General features: G+C 42.5%; 1 protein-coding gene across 12 annotated transcripts in view; it reads left to right on the top strand.

Annotated features, from left to right (window-relative positions):
• The window catches only part of LOC138630856 (DNA (cytosine-5)-methyltransferase 3A-like), a 46,736-nt gene that overhangs the window by 26,906 nt on the left and 2,330 nt on the right, over positions 1 to 17,500 (top strand). For 6 of the 12 annotated variants that reach the window (XM_069715456.1, XM_069715453.1, XM_069715451.1 and 3 more), the window contains 15 exons: positions 5,929 to 6,132; positions 6,290 to 6,448; positions 6,977 to 7,084; positions 7,558 to 7,705; positions 8,775 to 8,918; positions 9,044 to 9,088; positions 9,351 to 9,430; positions 11,467 to 11,579; positions 12,178 to 12,361; positions 14,626 to 14,710; positions 15,708 to 15,853; positions 16,150 to 16,240; positions 16,341 to 16,489; positions 17,131 to 17,216; positions 17,297 to 17,387. In XM_069715456.1, the coding sequence (XP_069571557.1) occupies positions 5,929 to 6,132; positions 6,290 to 6,448; positions 6,977 to 7,084; positions 7,558 to 7,705; positions 8,775 to 8,918; positions 9,044 to 9,088; positions 9,351 to 9,430; positions 11,467 to 11,579; positions 12,178 to 12,361; positions 14,626 to 14,710; positions 15,708 to 15,853; positions 16,150 to 16,240; positions 16,341 to 16,489; positions 17,131 to 17,216; positions 17,297 to 17,387 (1,833 nt within the window). Of the gene's footprint in view, positions 1 to 85; positions 384 to 5,928; positions 6,133 to 6,289; positions 6,449 to 6,976; positions 7,085 to 7,557; positions 7,706 to 8,774; positions 8,919 to 9,043; positions 9,089 to 9,350; positions 9,431 to 11,466; positions 11,580 to 12,177; positions 12,362 to 14,625; positions 14,711 to 15,707; positions 15,854 to 16,149; positions 16,241 to 16,340; positions 16,490 to 17,130; positions 17,217 to 17,296; positions 17,388 to 17,500 lie in introns of those variants that run through there. The other 6 variants (XM_069715457.1, XM_069715454.1, XM_069715455.1 and 3 more) reach the window with 2 other exon arrangements.

Below are 17,500 nucleotides of genomic sequence, written 5' to 3'. Positions count from 1 at the left end.
CAGAACACGTACACACACACACACACACACACACACACACACACACACACACACACACACACACACACACACACACACACACAGCTCCCTGCATTTGTTGTGTGTGTGTGTGTGTGTGTGTGTGTGTGTGTAGTTTCACCTAAACATCTGTTAGGTGAAGCAGCCAGTAAATCACACACTTCACCGTCGGCCAATCGGCAGAGAGGGAGAGTTCGCCCTCTCCCTCTCTGGAGGCTCGAGGGGCGAGTGTAGCCGGGGAGACGCTCAGAGAGGAAGAGGAGAGAGAGAGAGAGAGAGAGAGACAGACGAAGAAGAAGAAGATGTCAGAGAGGAAGAGAGCCAGGGAGGAAGGGTTGCAGTTGCAGAGCTGCCAGGTCCGGCCTGTAAGTGATTCAGTATTTATTTATTTGTTTCTTTTGTCCATGTTTGCACGTGCTGCAGAGTGTGTGAAGAAAAATGTGCTCCAAAGTTTTATCACAAGAAGCTGAAACAAACTGTTTTTTTCATGGCAGGTTTTGGTTTTCATGCTCGGACCGGCTGAAAAAACAAAAACAAAAAAAAACCCAACAACGTTTAATTCAGATGCTTTTTATTTTTAAAGCTTTCTTGGTGGCTTCGTGCCGGGAACTTTGAAATCTGGGGATTAAGACATCTGAGAGGGAGTTCGAACGGACTTTAAAGGAGGTCATTTTTCTTTACTTTTGTTTATTTTGGAGAGGAGAAGAAGGGGTTTTGATTGACAGTTTAAAAAAAAGAAAAAAGAAAAAAAAAGCTTTTCCCACTTTTCCAATGGCTGGACGAGTGTTCAAAACACCTCAGGACTCCTAAAGTAGCACGTGACCGGCTGGATACTCTGGATGTCACTGCGATCGAAACCCAGTCTGAAGACGGCGATCTCCGACTTTGTTTGGCTCGTGACAAAATAAACTTTCCGATCTCATCGAAGTGTCCGCAACCCCCAGATTGGAAACCGTGCGCTGGTCAGAAATGATGTTTTTCTGCGTCGTGATTTTTTTTTTTTTTTTTTTTTTTGCCGATTCATCGTTAAAATTGTTTGCGTCAGAGCTTTTAAAAAAAACAAACAAAAAAAAAACCCCGACCGCAACCGCTGTTTACAGCAAAACGTGAAGTGTGTTTCAGCGGAACCGGCAGTTTGTAAAAGTCGTGCAGCAGCTGCAGCGTCCCGCGGGTGGAACAGTTGGTGGTGAACGCTTAATTATTGGAAAAGTACTCCGAGCCGACCGAAGTACGACTGCAGAGTTAACGTCGGGGTTTTTTTTTATTTATTTTTTTTTGGTGGCGTTTGTTGTTTTGTTTTTTTTTGGTTCTAAAACAGCCAGGAGACAGACGCTGTTGATTACGAGAGTTAATTCCGCTCTCTGTTTGCTTTGTTGTTGTTGTTGTTTTGTTTTTTGGAGAAGTTGGAAAGTCGATTTAAAGCAAAATCGAACAACCTGGCGTGTTATTGAAATTGTATATATTGGGTTTTTTTTGGTGTTTTTTTTTTTTTCCTGTTCGGAGGCTCAGATTCGGTTCAGATAAAATGTTGAGCAACGTCGGGTTCATTTTGAGGTCAGGGTCAGTCATGGTCATAAAAAGGGCGGAGGGGGGGGGGGGGGGAGGGGGCGTGGCTTCAGGGACGGCTCATCGGTTGGGGTCGCGGAGGGGCCGGGTGGGGCGTGAAAGGTCGGAGGTCGAGGGAACGGCACTGAGAGTGAAAACACTGGCCGGGCCACGGGGGTCAAAGTCGTAACTCACAACGTTACAACCGACCGTCTCTCCGCCTCCTCCTGATTTATTTATTTTGTTATTCGTCCTCCGCGTGGAAAACGCTCGGCGACGCTTTCATCTCCTCTCAGGAGAAATCAAAAGCAACTCCCATCGATTACTTTCGTCATTTTACGAAACTCTACAACAGACGCGCTGAGGTGGAGGCGTTTTAAGAGCTCTTAAGAACGAGCTCTCGACGTCTTTTCTCTGCGTTCAGCTTCTTTTGAGGTTTTAGTTGTTTGTTTTTTATTTCTCGGAGGAACAAACAAACTCTACGAAGCCATTCGATATTAAAGGTCGAAAAGTCGCGTGATGAACTTTGGGACCAAACATGCCGGTTTGACCCTGAAACAGACGACTTTAAAGCCTTTAAAGCTCTTCTGGTTTTAAATGCCGCCGAGTGACCCGACTAACGCGTTTTATAGGTTAATAGGTGAATTTTAAACGTGCCGTTTTTGTGGAAAGTGTTTCGTTACGGATCGTATTCACGGTTTGATATCGGGGATGATAGCAAGAATATTAACATTGTACTTTTAGTGAAAGCGGAGCTTATGTGTTCCTAATTTAATGCCTTTTAGGACTTTAATGAATGAATGTGCAACATTTTGTCATATTTCTTAAGGACTGTTTCTCAGATTTTTCATTTAATAACGAAAAAATACATTAAAAAAAAAATCATTATAGAAAAGAATCATTTTCAGTTTGAAACGCTTCCGAATATGTTAAAAACAGTAGATATCTTTTACTACAGTATAAATACAATCAGGCAGAAGCGGGACATCTTTTCTTCGATTACATGACGCTGACCTTTCAGTTCATTTCGCCGCATGAAACCCGAGCGGATGAACCCAGATCTGTCTTGTCACCGGTGACTCATCCTCATCCCTTAACGGAGGCAGCAGGAACTTCCTGGTGGAGTGTTTCAATCAGCTGACGTTGCCAGGCAACAAACACCGTTTCATCCAGTCGACGGGTCTTTGGCTGGTTTTCTGTTTTTGCTCAGTTTTTCCTCTTAACGATCCGGTCCAAAGATCGGGTTTCTGTTAAGTTTTGTCAGATGATTGCTGTGGGAATTTTTTTTTAAATTTTTTTTTTTTTTTAATCTTTTATCTTTGATGAAGTAAATAGAATCAGAATTTTTTTTTTTTTTTTTTTTTTTTTTTTTTTTAAAGGAATAAAATCTTTTTTTTGGCAGGTTTTTTTGCAAAAATTTGTATTCAAGCCTTCCAAGATGTTTTGAAAAACCAGTGACGACACATGGAGATTCCCTCACAGTGAGCGTGGACGTGTGTGTGTGTGTGTGTGTGTGTGTGTGTGTGTGTGTGTGTGTGTGTGTGTGTGTGTGTGTGTGTGTGTGTGTGTGTGTGTGTGTGTGTGTAGGTCGCCGTGTTTGTGTGTGTGGTCTTGTCCATGATCCATTTAACAGGCTGAGGTCAGAGGTCAACAGGAGCGAGGAGGTGCGACCTTCTCACCTCGGGGTCAAACCGAGGAGAGCGCTGTCACGAGCCGACACTCTTCACTTTTACCGTCTCTTCCACTTGGATTTACACCGTCAGCCTTTGTTATGTCTTTCCCCCTTTTTTTTTTTTTTTTTTTTTTTTTTCTGTGTCTCCGGAGGAATGCGGCAGAATCAGTTTTTTTTTGTTTTTTTTTGTTTTTTTAAACCCACCTCGTATTACACGTTCGTGACATAAACATTATAGTTTCCAGCTCAGCAGGAGCAGACGTGGTTCTCTTTAGTGGTTTCTAGGTCAAGGAAATGCTGCGGGATCTCCGAGTCATCTCACATCTGGGCCACAGTGACGGTCTAGTGGTGCAGTGAGGTCATGATTATTTCTAGTAGAGTCTCCTTTTCACCACATTGCTGTGTCACGTTTCACATCTGATCCGCTGATAAGTAGAAAGTCTCTCATTACTTTTGATAAAATGATGAATTTATACCCAATTTTGAGGCAATTATGCTTCATTATTTGCATTTTTTTTTAACATTTATTTATACTTCTCTTTCCCTACATTTCAGATGCTAATGTGCTCCCCTCCAGTATTTTACAGCTACAGTTACTCGTTATTTTAAAGATTAACCAACATTATAATGCTTTATAGACAGTAATGCATTAGTAACAATACAGTAATAAAATATAACCGCAAAAATTTCCAGTAATTTACAGGATTAGTTTGACAGTTGAGAAAATATAATTATTTGTCTGTTTAAATTTGAAGCGACAGCCGGCAGCCACACAGTTGGATTAGCTATTAGCTTAGCATAGAAATAGCTTAATTTATCTCAGCGTAAAGACTGGAAACAGTTACACAGCTAACTGGCTGTAGCTTCATATTTAGCACACAGACCTGAAAGCAATATTGATCTTCCCCTTAACCCGCAAAAAAGTAAATTGTTGAACTATTTCTTTAAGCAAATATAGACTGATGAGACTCTTGTACTTCAGGCAAAGTTTCATTGGAGGTCTTTTGTTTCTAATATTGCATTTTTATAGCGTGGTATTGTATTTTATCTCCGCAGTGCCGTAGTGAAGTAGAAAAACTTGACTTTAACTTGACAGTCTGACCTCCTTTATCTTCCTCCCGTCTCCCACTCAATCTGCTGCACTTTCTGTCTGCGTCGTATTCTCCATCTTTATAATATAATCCCATTTACTCGCCCTGCTCTTTGTCTTCGCTCTCTCGCTCTCCCTCTCTTTCTCCTTCCTGAGTTTGAACCTGTTGAACCGTCTCCCCCACCGCACCCTTTTTTTTTTTCTCTCTCCACTCACTTCCTGTTTAGAGGAACAATTAAGGGATTGTTCCTACGGCCCGGGGCGCCGAGGCCTTGATCTGCAGCGGCCGTCGCATCAGCTGGAAAGAGGCGCACGCAGCGTCAATTACGAGACCGCCTTAAAGGACGGTGTTTGATCGCAGACCAGTTAGAAGTAAAGCAGGACAACAACAAAAAAGTTATGAGCAGATGAGGAAACGCAGAACACGAGGCGACGAAAGACTTGTAAATCATCCTTTTCAGTGAGGTTAGACTCGTGTAGACCCGTAGGATACGGTTTCTTGATTTTATTGGGAGAGCAATTGGGGGTTTATTGTGTTACAAAGCGGAGCGAGTCTTTAGTTATTCATGTGTATTTATTTGAACCACTTTTCTAAATCCAGATCATTAGATGTTCCCAAAAAAAATTAACATGCATTTCTATGAAGGCAGCGATGGATTCCTTTAGACAACACATCTGGGACAAATATTGGCCTTTTGTTTGAAGTCTATTTTTATTGATTTATTGGGGTGTAGTCAACTCGGTATCGCGGCAAAGCGTGAAATAGACACGCGCCTCCGCTACTGCAGAACGTGAGGTGGCCACGCTTCGGCCCGCCTTTGCGTGAAAGTTACACGTTTTCATGTGGTGGACAAAAATGGAACCGACTTGCTTCGAGCAATGTGATTTACAGGAAAATGAAACTTTTTGCAAAAAAAACCATGGTTGTATAAACAAAAATCAACTCAAGAAAAACCCTTGACACCTCCTGGATTCGAACTTCATCTTCAGTCTGTGACGTTTTCCTCTAAATGTAGTTGCAGTGGTCGTGGAGTTTCACGTTGCTCGATGCTGATTGGTTGACTCAACAACTGGAAACGGTTCCCTATGGACTGTGTCCAGACCTAAATATTTATGCATCTGTATTTGGGTCTGTTGACACCGGGCTGCTTTTGACCAACCAAATGGTCTGTTCAGTCTATAGAATTTCAAGAACAGCTCTAAATGATGTGTGTTTTTCACTTTGTAAAAGATTTGAATGAGTAATCCATGATCTAATCACATCACCAGCGGAGGAGGCTATGTAGTGTTTGTGTAGGTGTTTTGGCCCAAAGAATAATTAGAGAAAAAAGTCAACCATCAATGATGAATACTGGAAAATGTAACAAAGTGCAGAAGTCAAGCATATAACAAGAAATGTCGTTATTATGTTCAGAGAAGGTCAAAGACGCCAAACGATGGAATAAATACCCACTTGAAATGAAAACGAAAAAACGATTTAATGTCACTTCATGTTTTCTCTTTGAACTTGCAGTTTATTCCACATTTAGATGCAGTACAAAGTTAACAAATAGAAAACCCCTGGAATAATGTAGAAAAAAAAAAACATGCGTGTCCTCCGCAGGCAGAGCGACGGGCGTACAGGGAGGCGGAGATCAACATGATGGACGACCTATCAGAAGCCGACTTCCACAAAGAGGAGGAGCCGGCGAGTCCGGCCCCTCCCCCCTTGCAGCAACACACGGACCCCGCCTCGCCGACGGTCGCCGTGACGCCGGAGCCGGTTGCCAGGGGAGACCAACCCACGCCCAGGGAGATCGAGTACCAGGTGAGACACATTTTAAACCATGTAAATAGAAACAAACGAAGAACTTTTAGACACAAACATGTTTTTGTTAGCTGTTTTTTTTTTTTTTATCAGCTTTCAAAACGGAGCTATATTGAGAATAATTCGGACCTATTTTTTTCATCTCGTGCGCTAACAGGACGGGCGGGGCTTCGGCATCGGGGCGCTGGTGTTCGGGAAGCTGCGAGGTTTCTCCTGGTGGCCCGGCAGGATCGTCTCCTGGTGGATGAGCGGCCGGAGTCGAGCGGCGGACGGCACGCGCTGGGTGATGTGGTTCGGCGACGGCAAATTCTCCGTGGTGAGCATCGTCGGTTCGACGACGCCGTTGATCCGATCCCCTGGTTTTAGCGGGCATTAAGCGCCCCGGCCGAGGTCTTATACAAGGAGAAAGAGGTTCACTCACAGAAAAGAGAGAACGTCTGCTGTTATTATTGGGTTCATATCTTTGACACTGAAATTCCTACTGTTCACTTCTGTCCTTTTCACAATGTCCTAGTTATGGCATTCAAAAGCTTTTACAAATGAAGTTTTATATTCGCTGGGCTCATTCAACAATTCATTTGCTCTCAGCAGAGAGATTTCAATGAGTCCTTTTACTTAGATTTGATGAAAGATGACCTTGATTTTTCTCTTCTGACTCTCTGGAGTTCAGAATTCAGTCCAATAATAGCGTCGCATTGCAGCGAGCTTTTGAGCCGTTCTTTCTAAAAGACGCACACTTTACACCCAAAGTCACCTTTAGATAATGGTTTCAAAAGCTTGTTCTCTTTTTTTTTTTGTTTTTAACTCCTGATGATTTATGGCTTCTCTGTGGGTTTTTTTGCAGGTTTGCGTGGAGAAGCTGATGCCTCTGAGCTCTTTCTCATCCGCCTTCCACCAACCGACCTACAACAAACAGTCCATGTACCGGAAAGCCATCTTTGAGGCTCTGCAGGTAACAAAAACCCACTATTTTAAAACTCAACGTCAGAGAGAGGGAGGTTTGGTTCTAATTTTAATGTCCGATAAAGAGTTTTTTTTAGTTTTTTCTTAAACACGGGAAAGACCAAATATATAACGTTCCTGTCTGATATAAGATGCCGATTTGCATCTGTGGAGGTGTTGTTCTCATCCAGCGCTGCCCACAATTTATAAGTGGTAACATGTGGGTAAAGGAGTGCAGTCTGTAATTTTGTAGGTTGTTTTTTTTTTCCCCAGTGAAAAAGTGCTTTATTTAAATTTTTTTGATTGCAAGTAATACAAGATAATAAACATCTTCTATGGCACCCACTGTTTTTTTTTTTTGTGTTTTTTTTTTTACAGAACATTTTGATTTGATTTAATTAGATTTTGATTACAGAAAATGCAGATGACACGCAGGATTAAATTGTAACCGGACTCGTCTTGTGTTTTTGTTTTTGTGTTCAGGTGTCCAGCGTGCGGGCGGGGAGGCCAGTCCCTTCCTGTGATGCGAGCGATGATGCGGAGGGGGTGGATCTTCAGACCAGACAGATGATCGAGTGGGCCATGACCGGCTTCCTGCCCGCTGGTCCGCAATCACTGGACCCCCCAGAGGGTAGGCAGCAGTCATCTCTCTCGCTCTCTCTTGCTCAGTCACATGATATAACCTACAGAAGTGATGCCCAACCTGTGGCGCGTGTACCGCTGGCGGTACGGTACATAAAGCTCCACCTGGTCCAAACTGCAACCCAACTGGCCAAAACTTTAATTTAACGTAATTCTACTACATACATCAGTTATTACACAAAAACACTTCACAGTACAACGATGTCCAAACCAGCCGGTAATCATTTAAATGTCACGTCTGTAAAGAGCTTGACTCGGTTGGAAATTGTTTGAATCTGCAGTGGGATGTGAACCTCTGAACTACATCATGTCGTCCATTTCATAAAAGGAAATTACACCTGCTTACTGAACATATGTAAAAAAAAAAATTACCACATTTGTAAGAGTGGAGACATGATATAATCACTAATAATTTTAGTTCTTAGCTCACTAAAAAAAACATATTTGGAAGACTGAGAATATTTACATCAACAATTTGGGCCTTTTTAAAAAAAAAATTTTTTTTACAGTTATTCTAGAAAGTTGTCAGGAAATGAGGAGAGAAGATGTGCCATTAACTCCACAGGTCATATGGGTGCTTTGATTTCGTAGATTTGTATCTCATAGGTCAATTTGATAGCTCTGAAAGATGACACTTATTGTCTAAATATTCAGTTTTGTTTTAAAATATACAAGGAAAGCATGTGAAAATATAGTAAAAGCATTTCTGAGAAAGTCATTGCAAATCCTATTCAAAGCGTTGGATACACAAAAGTAATGTCAAGTATGTCAGTTGCACAGACGTCTAGAATATTATATGTATTTGAGGAAATTCATAAACTCTTGGGTGTGAAACTTTAAAAAAAGACAGCGTCTGGATTCCTGCGAGGAAACTGGAAAAATAAATCAAAAGAGAGAAACATCGAATCAAACAGTGTAAACATCATATGAGGTTTAAATGACTGATGATTATTTTAACAACCTTAAAGCTACTTAAGGAGGAAAAAAAAAGGGAAAGTGTTTGTTATGGGATTAAAAACAACAACAAAAAAACCGTTTTTATATCCTCATCCACACAGAGGAACAAAATCCATATAAGGAAGTGTACCCAGAGATGTGGGCGGAGCCTGAGGCGGCCTACACGCCTCCACCTGCGAAGAAACCGCGCAAGAACACGGTGGAGAAAGCGAAGATCAGAGAGGTGATCGACGAAGGGACCAGAGGTAAGCGCACAAATTCACCATTCACGTTCATCTTATTACATCAGTTCAATTCAGCAGCTTTTTCACACGATACCGGTTTATAATACGTATGAACTAATGTGTTTTTTTTCCAATGCGTTTTCCAGAGAGACTTATAAATGAAATCAAAAAGAAGACCAGGAATATTGAAGGTAAAGAAAACCATCTGGAATCATTTACAGCTTCAGTGTACCAGAAACACTCCGATAATTGATGTTTTATTCTCGTTCTAGCGTATTATTGTCTGAGGTTTGGCTGCACAGCTGCCCGGATGTTAAATCCGGCCGAGTCACGTGGTTGCTTGTCACGTTGCGGCTAATTGCGTGTAGGGACTGAAAAGGTCTCTTAATTGTTGGATAAACGTGGAACGGGCCGAACGAACTGATGGACGTTGTCTGTGTTGTGTCGGTTCAGATATCTGCATCTCCTGCGGAAGCCTCAACGTCTCTCTGGAGCATCCTCTCTTCGTGGGCGCCATGTGTCAGGGCTGCAAAGTAAGAAAGCTCCCACAGGGAAAATAATTCAATGTTATTATCATATTATGGAATCAATTCTTATTCATATTGTTGCGTCGTTTTACGCAATTTTTGTTTGTCCAAATGAAGTGATTCTATCAAAAACTAAAAGCGAGCCACTGAAGCGTTTTATTCATTTGCGGGTTTTTGATGTCATATAAAATGCTGAAATGCAGCTGATTACATTGAAGATCAGTTAGATTATTTTACATTTCATGTTGTCTTTGATCATCAGGATGTCTCCTCATTCTGTACATGTATAGACAGTACGGTGTGAAGCAACGATGCTTGTATCTTAAATATGAATCAATTAACTTCACACAAAGCACAAATAACAGAAACATTTGAAATCAAATTGACGTTTATTGTGAACACAGATTACATTTTTAAGGTATTCACCATCTTCTTGGAGAAATCGTCACAGTTCTTACGTGAATTTAGGGTCTCAGTGTCTTTTAGTGTCCCTCAGTGTCTCTCGGTGCTTCTCAGTGTTTCCCAGTGTCCCTCAGTGTCTCTCGGTGCTTCTCAGTGTCTCCCAGTGTCCCTCAGTGTCCCTCAGTGTCTCTCTGTATCTCTCTGTCTTTTAGTGTCCCTCGGTGTCTCTCGGCGTCTCTCGGTGTCTCTCAGTGTTTCTCTGTCTCTCAGTGTCTCTCTGTGTCTCTCAGTGTCTCTCAGCATCTCTCAGTGTCCCTCAGTGTCTCCCAGTGTCTCTCAGTGTCTCTCTGTATCTCTCTGTGTCTCTCAGTGTCTCTCAGCATCTCTCAGTGTCCCTCAGTGTCTCTCAGTGTCCCTCTATGTCTCTCAGCGTCTCAGTGTCTCCCAGTGTCTCTCTGTGTCCCTCAATGTCTCTTTGTGTCTCTCAGTGTCTCTCAGCATCTCTCAGTGTCCCTCAGTGTCCCTCAGTGTCTCTCAGTGTCCCTCTATGTCTCTCAGTGTCTCTCAGCGTCTCTGTGTCCCTCAATGTCTCTCAGCATCTCTCAGTGTCTCTTGGTGTCTCTTGGCGTCTCTCGGCGTCTCAGTGTCTCTCAGCATCTCTCAGTGTCTCTTGGCATCTCTTGGCGTCCCTCGGCGTCTCTCGGCGTCTCTTAGTGTCCCTCAGTGTCTCTCGGTATCTCTCTGTCTTTTAGTGTCCCTCAGTGTCTCTCGGTGTCTCTCGGTATCTCTCAGTGTTTCTCAGTGTCCCTCAGTGTCCATTAGTGTCCCTCTGTGTCTCTCAGTGTCCCTCTATGTCTCTCAGCGTCTCAGTGTCTTCCAGTGTCTCTCAGTGTCCCTCAAAGTCTCTCTGTGTCTCTCAGTGTCTCTCGGTGTCTCTTAGTGTCCCTCAGCGCCTCTAAGTGTCCCTCAGTGCTTCGGTGTCTCTCAGTGTCTCTCAGTGTCCCTCAGTGTCCATTAGTGTCTCTCAGTGTCTTTCTGTATCCCTCAGTGTCTCTCAGTGTCTTTCTGCGTCCTTTAGTGTCTCTCAGTGTCTTTCTGTGTCCCTCAGTGTCTCTCAGTGTCCCTCTGTGTCCCTCGGCGTCTCTCGGTGTCTCTTTGATGTTGACATCAGGACTCCCTGCAGCACTCCTTGTTTCTTCTTGTGATTGAAGCTGTTTACTTTGTGATGTTGATGTCATCCAGTGAATGAATGTGTCTCCTGTTGTAACGCAGTAGAAAATGGACGATGAGACGCCTCCGGCCTCGTTTAGCTCCTTCAGCCAAATAACAAATTCCTTGTTTTGTACACGAACTATAAAACCAGAACAAACCACATTTATAATTACATAAAACAGAGAAAAGTCTCAAATTCAAATTCTTTTTTTTTGTGTGGATATTTTCACTCGATAAATTTGTTAAATCATCACCAACAATAACGTCAGTGTCCTTTGTTATTGGCTGTTTTGAAAGCCATGAAAATATCACGGGAACAATAATTAAATGTCGCGATATTTCACAGCCGCATTAAAATAAACTAAATGAACAGAGAAAAAAAAAAAAAAACCACTCTGTCACTGTGCTTCTTCTTCTTCTCCCGGTAGAACTCGTTCCTGGAGTGCGCCTACCAGTACGACGACGACGGCTACCAGTCCTACTGCACCATCTGCTGTGGAGGCAGGGAAGTGCTCATGTGTGGCAACAACAACTGCTGCAGGTCAGTCGGCCCGGCAGATTCCTTCGGCGACCACGAGCCGGGTTTTAGATTTCACATCCACAGAAAAAGGTCATCTACGAATCCAGCCCCCCCCCCCCCAAAAAAAATAAATAAATAAAAATAATAATAATAATAATTTTGGAACACATTTATTAATTTTGATTTTTAAGGACTCGGCTGATTGGACGGACTCTGGCGCGGATTTGAACGTGGATCCATCCAGATCATTTCACACGTAAACTTTATTTAATCACGTTGAGACAAAGGTCTCTTTTCCACGAGAGACCTGAGAACAAGAAACTTTCACGGGAAGAAGATCAGCAAACAAAAGCAAAACAATAAATACGAAATTAATCAAAAACATTCACAAGAATCATTAAAAAATTTTTTTAAAAACATCAAATAATGAAGCTTTAAAATCTCCAAGGGGAACTTAAAACTCCAGTTTGAGGGCAGTTTGTAGAAAGCAGTTCTGCAGACATTGTGAGGGATATTTATGTGTGTGTGTGTGTGTGTGTGTGTGTGTGTGTGTGTGTGTGTGTGTGTGTGTGTGTGTGTGTGTGTGTGTGTGTGTGTGTGTGTGTGTGTGTGTGTGCAGGTGTTTCTGCGTGGAGTGTGTGGACCTGCTGGTGGGAGCCGGCTCGGCGGCGGCGGCCATCAAAGAGGACCCCTGGAACTGCTACATGTGCGGATCCCGGAACAACTACGGGTTGCTGCGGCGACGGGACGACTGGCCCTGCAGACTACAGCACTTCTTCGCCAACAACCACGAACAGGATTTTGTAAGTGTGTCTTTCTGCTGATGGTCACTGTTGTTGTTGTTTCATTTTAATCTGTTTTATTTGTATATGCTGTTTATTTTTTACATTTTTATGTTTTATGTTTTTACCTCGAATTTTTATTCTGTCATTTTTATGGGATCAGTAAAGTATATCAACCCATCCATCATCCATCTATCATCCATCCATCATCCATCTATCATCCATCCATCCATCCATCCATCCATCCATCCATCCATCCATCCATCCATCATCCATCCATCCATCCATCATCTATCATCCATCTATCATCCATCCATCATCCATCCATCAATCATCCATCCATCCATCCAGCATCTATCATCCATCCATCATCCATCTATCATCCATCCATCATCCATCCATCAATCATCCATCCATCATCCATCCATCCATCCAGCATCTATCATCCATCCATCATCCATCTATCATCCATCCATCATCCATCTATCATCCATCCATCCATCCATCCATCATCCATCCATCCATCCATCATCCATCCATCCATCATCTATCATCCATCCATCCATCATCCATCCATCATCCATCTATCATCCATCCATCCATCCATCCATCATCTATCATCCATCCATCATCCATCCATCAATCATCCATCCATCCATCCAGCATCTATCATCCATCCATCATCCATCTATCATCCATCCATCATCCATCCATCATCCATCCATCAATCATCCATCCATCATCCATCCATCCATCCAGCATCTATCATCCATCCATCATCCATCCATCCATCCATCCATCCATCCATCATCCATCCATCCATCCATCATCTATCATCCATCTATCATCCAGCCATCATCCATCCATCAATCATCCATCCATCCATCCAGCATCTATCATCCATCCATCATCCATCCATCCATCATCCATCCATCCATCCATCCATCCATCCATCCATCCATCCATCCATCCATCATCCATCCATCTATCATCCATCCATCATCCATCCATCCATCCATCCATCATCCATCCATCCATCATCCATCCATCATCCATCCATCCATCCATCCATCATCTATCATCCATCCATCATCCATCATCCATCCATCCATCCATCCATCCATCCATCCATCCATCCATCCATCCATCCATCCATCCATCCATCCATCCATCCATCCATCCATCATCTATCATCCATCCATCATCCATCCATCATCCATCCATCCATCTATCTATCTATATATGATGATGACGATGATGATGATGATTAAAAATGAGTCATCTTGAGATTACGAAAGTATTTGTGCAGTTTCATGCCAAGTTTTGGAAAACATTGTCTTGATTTGTTGAAGTGAAAATGAGTAAATGCATCACCAGAAACAAACACATCTTCAGCTTTTTATTTCGTGAACTTTCTTTTTTTAACTAAAACAAAAATGAAACATTAATTGTTGCAAAAACACTCAGAATTGAAGCCTTAATAGACCTGTTAGATCTCAATTAAGTCAGATCAAGATCTGTCATTAGGAATTTATTTTTACATGCCACAATTGCTGTTTCATTTAAAAATAAACAAATAATTTTCTCATATGAAATAAAAAAGTAAAACATTTCTTTTCACTTCAGAAATCAAGAAAACGCGTTATTTGCCTCAAACCTTTGCACACAGCTGCGCGATAACATTTTAATGATGAATCACATCGGCACAGATAAAACCTCCTTGAATATAAAGTCTCGAGTGTGCCCCTTAAATAATTCTAGTTTTTATTGCTGAAATATAGATTTTTAGTAATAAACAGTTTTCCAGTGTAGAGAGGAAGCTCGTAATAAAAGTTCCCCAACAGGAATCGCCGTTAAACTGGGGGCGTCAGCTTTATGCTGCTAACATCCTTTAAAACGACCGGGACAGCTCAATAAATAGGCTTTAAAATGATTATTATAATCCATATATCTATACTGCACTCCTCATTCTTCTTAACAGCAATCCGCAGAGCTGAGTCAGCAATTCAGTCCGATGAAGTTAAGTTGCTCCTCTGCATCTTATCTGCTAAAAAGATGAAGTTAAACGAAGGCACATAAAAAAAACAACAAAACAAAAAAAAAAACCAGGACGTTCAAATTCAGTTGTGGATGTTTTTCCCTCTTCAGCCGACTTATCTTCAGGAATTAAATGAAGTACGTCGTGGCTGCTCGACTGTAAAGTCGGATATTTATCCGTCTGTATTTTGTTCTCATCGGTGTCTCTTCTTCTTCTTCTTCCTCCTCTTCTTCCTCTTCTCTCTCAGGAGCCAGCCAAGTTGTATCCTCCAGTCGCAGCAGAGAAGAGGAAACCGATCAGAGTCCTCTCCCTGTTTGACGGCATCGCCACAGGTAAACACGTGACTCACCGTCATTAACAAATAACTGTAGATTAATAAACAGCGTCGGACCTGAACCCCCCTCCCCAAAAAAACAAAAAACAAAACAACAACAACAACCGTTCCTCACTTTTCCCCTCACGAGGTTCAGGTTCGTGGTTTTTAACTAAAATGTCTCCACAACTGATGGATTGCCAATAAAATTTGATGCGCAGCTTTATCGTCGGCCTCAGGACGAAACGTTATAACGCACTCCGTAATCGCTCATCCGGCGCCGTCGAATTTATTCCGGCACTTTGGTTCGTGATGCAACATCTGCAAAACTGACGACATCCAACATCAGCTGTGCTTCGTGTGTAGTATGAATTATAGCTAATACACACAAATATAACTCATCCAGCTGGAGAGATGCAGCTCCGACTTTTTGGGCTGCTTTGAGATCAATCAGGCGAAAAGCTTATTAAATTTGATATATCACACGAAGTAATCCTTCTTTTAAGATGACATGAATGAATGACCGTGACTGTCGATATTAAGCTAAGCGGACTATCGAGCGAGGAAAAAAAAAACCACTTTACATTTTTAATTGAAGTTGCACAAAGACATCTTAAATATGACTTTTTTTTAAATATATATATATAAATCTACAGAGGAGCGAGCATGTTTAATGTTCCCAAGTCCTCCCGTATGGTTGATACGTGTCGGACATCTGGAACAAACAGCTGGAAAAGTTGGAATTATTTCGATCATGGAGAATCATCTCGTCCTGAAACATTAACGCACATCATACCTGCTCAGATGTGCGTCTTAACACGATTTTAAAATGTCAGACAAATAGTGAAAATTGCTGAAGGTGAATCAAAAAAAAAAAAGTATCCCGTTAACAAGGATGTGAAATTAAAACCATAGAGAGGACGAAACCAGAAAATAGGAACCTTAACTGCCGATTGAATTTATATCTATCAATTCGCTGTGCGTCTGTACGAGAGCTTGTGTGTGGTGTGTTCAAGGTCTGCTGGTGCTGAAAGATTTGGGCATCCAGGTGGACAAGTACGTTGCGTCCGAAGTGTGCGAGGACTCCATCACCGTCGGCATGGTTCGACACCACGGACGCATCATGTACGTGGGAGACATACGCAACGTCACTCACAAACACGTAAGTCAAATCAAACGTTCTGCAAAAACACTTTTTTATGTTTTCATTATTGAGCACCGTATTTCACTTTTGGTCTGATGCTGAATTGTCGGGAGCTTTTTAAATTTTTTCCCAGATAAACACAGTTCCCCTCCCAGCTCATTGTGGGAATTGTTGAATTGTTGTGTCTCTCTGTTTAAATGCTGTAAAGTTCCGCTTTAAGGACTTCAATGTGCTGCGATTTGGCGTGATATGAATCAAATTGAACTGAATTGCGGTCTTTCCTCCGCGCTGACTTTAAACTCGGGTGTTTCCAGATTGAAGAGTGGGGACCGTTTGACCTGGTGATCGGAGGAAGCCCCTGCAACGACCTCTCCATAGTCAACCCCGCCAGGAAAGGCCTTTACGGTAGGAAGGACTGGTCTCTTTTTGTTTTTTTCCTTCTAAGAAACCTGCTATTCGTGCGAAGTGAAATCTGGAGGCTGAAACCTTCTCCGTCGACCCGCAGAGGGAACCGGGCGCCTGTTTTTCGAGTTTTACCGTCTGCTGCACGAGGCTCGACCGAAACCGGGCGACGAGCGGCCGTTCTTCTGGCTGTTCGAGAACGTGGTCGCGATGGGAGTCAGCGACAAACGGGACATCTCCCGCTTCCTCGAGGTACAACGGAACAAACTCACAAACGCTGCTGAAAGGACGATTCCGGTTCATTTCTCATTGACGCGGTTGTCGCGGCTCCATCGGTCGCCGCCGGCAACCGCCCTCTACTTCCGGTGTAGAGATTCGAGGGAAATAAGGAGTCGTGCAAAAAAAAAAAAAAAAAAAGCGTGAGCTCAATGCAGCTTTACATGAATCATTTTTAAACATTTGCTTTTGAAACTGACTGAAAATGAATGTTTTTTTTGTTTTTTTTTTAGGTTTAATGGCTGTTCGCTAATTTCTGTGTTTACTTTCCGTCACACTTTAAAACAAACATTTGAAATCATTTTTTTAAAGTTGTGTTTTTCAAAGAGCGCCCACTGTTTGGTCCCATATACACTGTTTTGCGGAGCTCATTGTTTTTCCCTGAATTTCCCAAATTTTTAAATCAATTTTACTCATCTAGTGACAAATCACAACACGAGTTACCTCAAAGCACTCAGAGTCACGAAAGGGACATTAATGGGAAATACGGCAAAATAAAAATCCAAATAAACGAATTCCCGCACGTGAAAAAAAAAAAAAGATAGACGGAGAATCAAAATGACGCGAAAGTTTATTTTGAAAGGAAACAGGAAGTAACCCCCGCTGCTCCTCTTCAGTGTAACCCGGTGATGATCGACGCCAAGGAGGTCTCGGCTGCCCACCGCGCTCGCTATTTCTGGGGAAACCTGCCAGGCATGTCCAGGTGATACACACTCACACACACGCACACGCACACACGGACACACACACAAGTCACTTTGTGTTGATATATTTAAAAAAAAGACATCTTCCTCCACCTTTCAGACCTCTATCGGCGATGGCCAACGACAAGCTGGACCTACAAGAGTGCCTCGAGCACGGACGCACAGCCAAGGTATCCACTTGTGCGCGTGCGTGTGTGTGTGTGTGCGTGCGTGTGCACGTGTGTGAGACAGTGAGCGAATGCATTTGTATCTTGACATTGTGTATTTGAACTTTTTCTTACCA

This window comes from Brachyistius frenatus, unplaced genomic scaffold (assembly GCF_029030835.1).
Source record: "Brachyistius frenatus isolate BFR_SWC_R1_liver_20210118 unplaced genomic scaffold, ASM2903083v1 Contig_143, whole genome shotgun sequence".
Classification (NCBI taxonomy): domain Eukaryota; kingdom Metazoa; phylum Chordata; class Actinopteri; family Embiotocidae; genus Brachyistius; species Brachyistius frenatus.
This window is presented reverse-complemented; position numbering and strand designations above follow the sequence as displayed.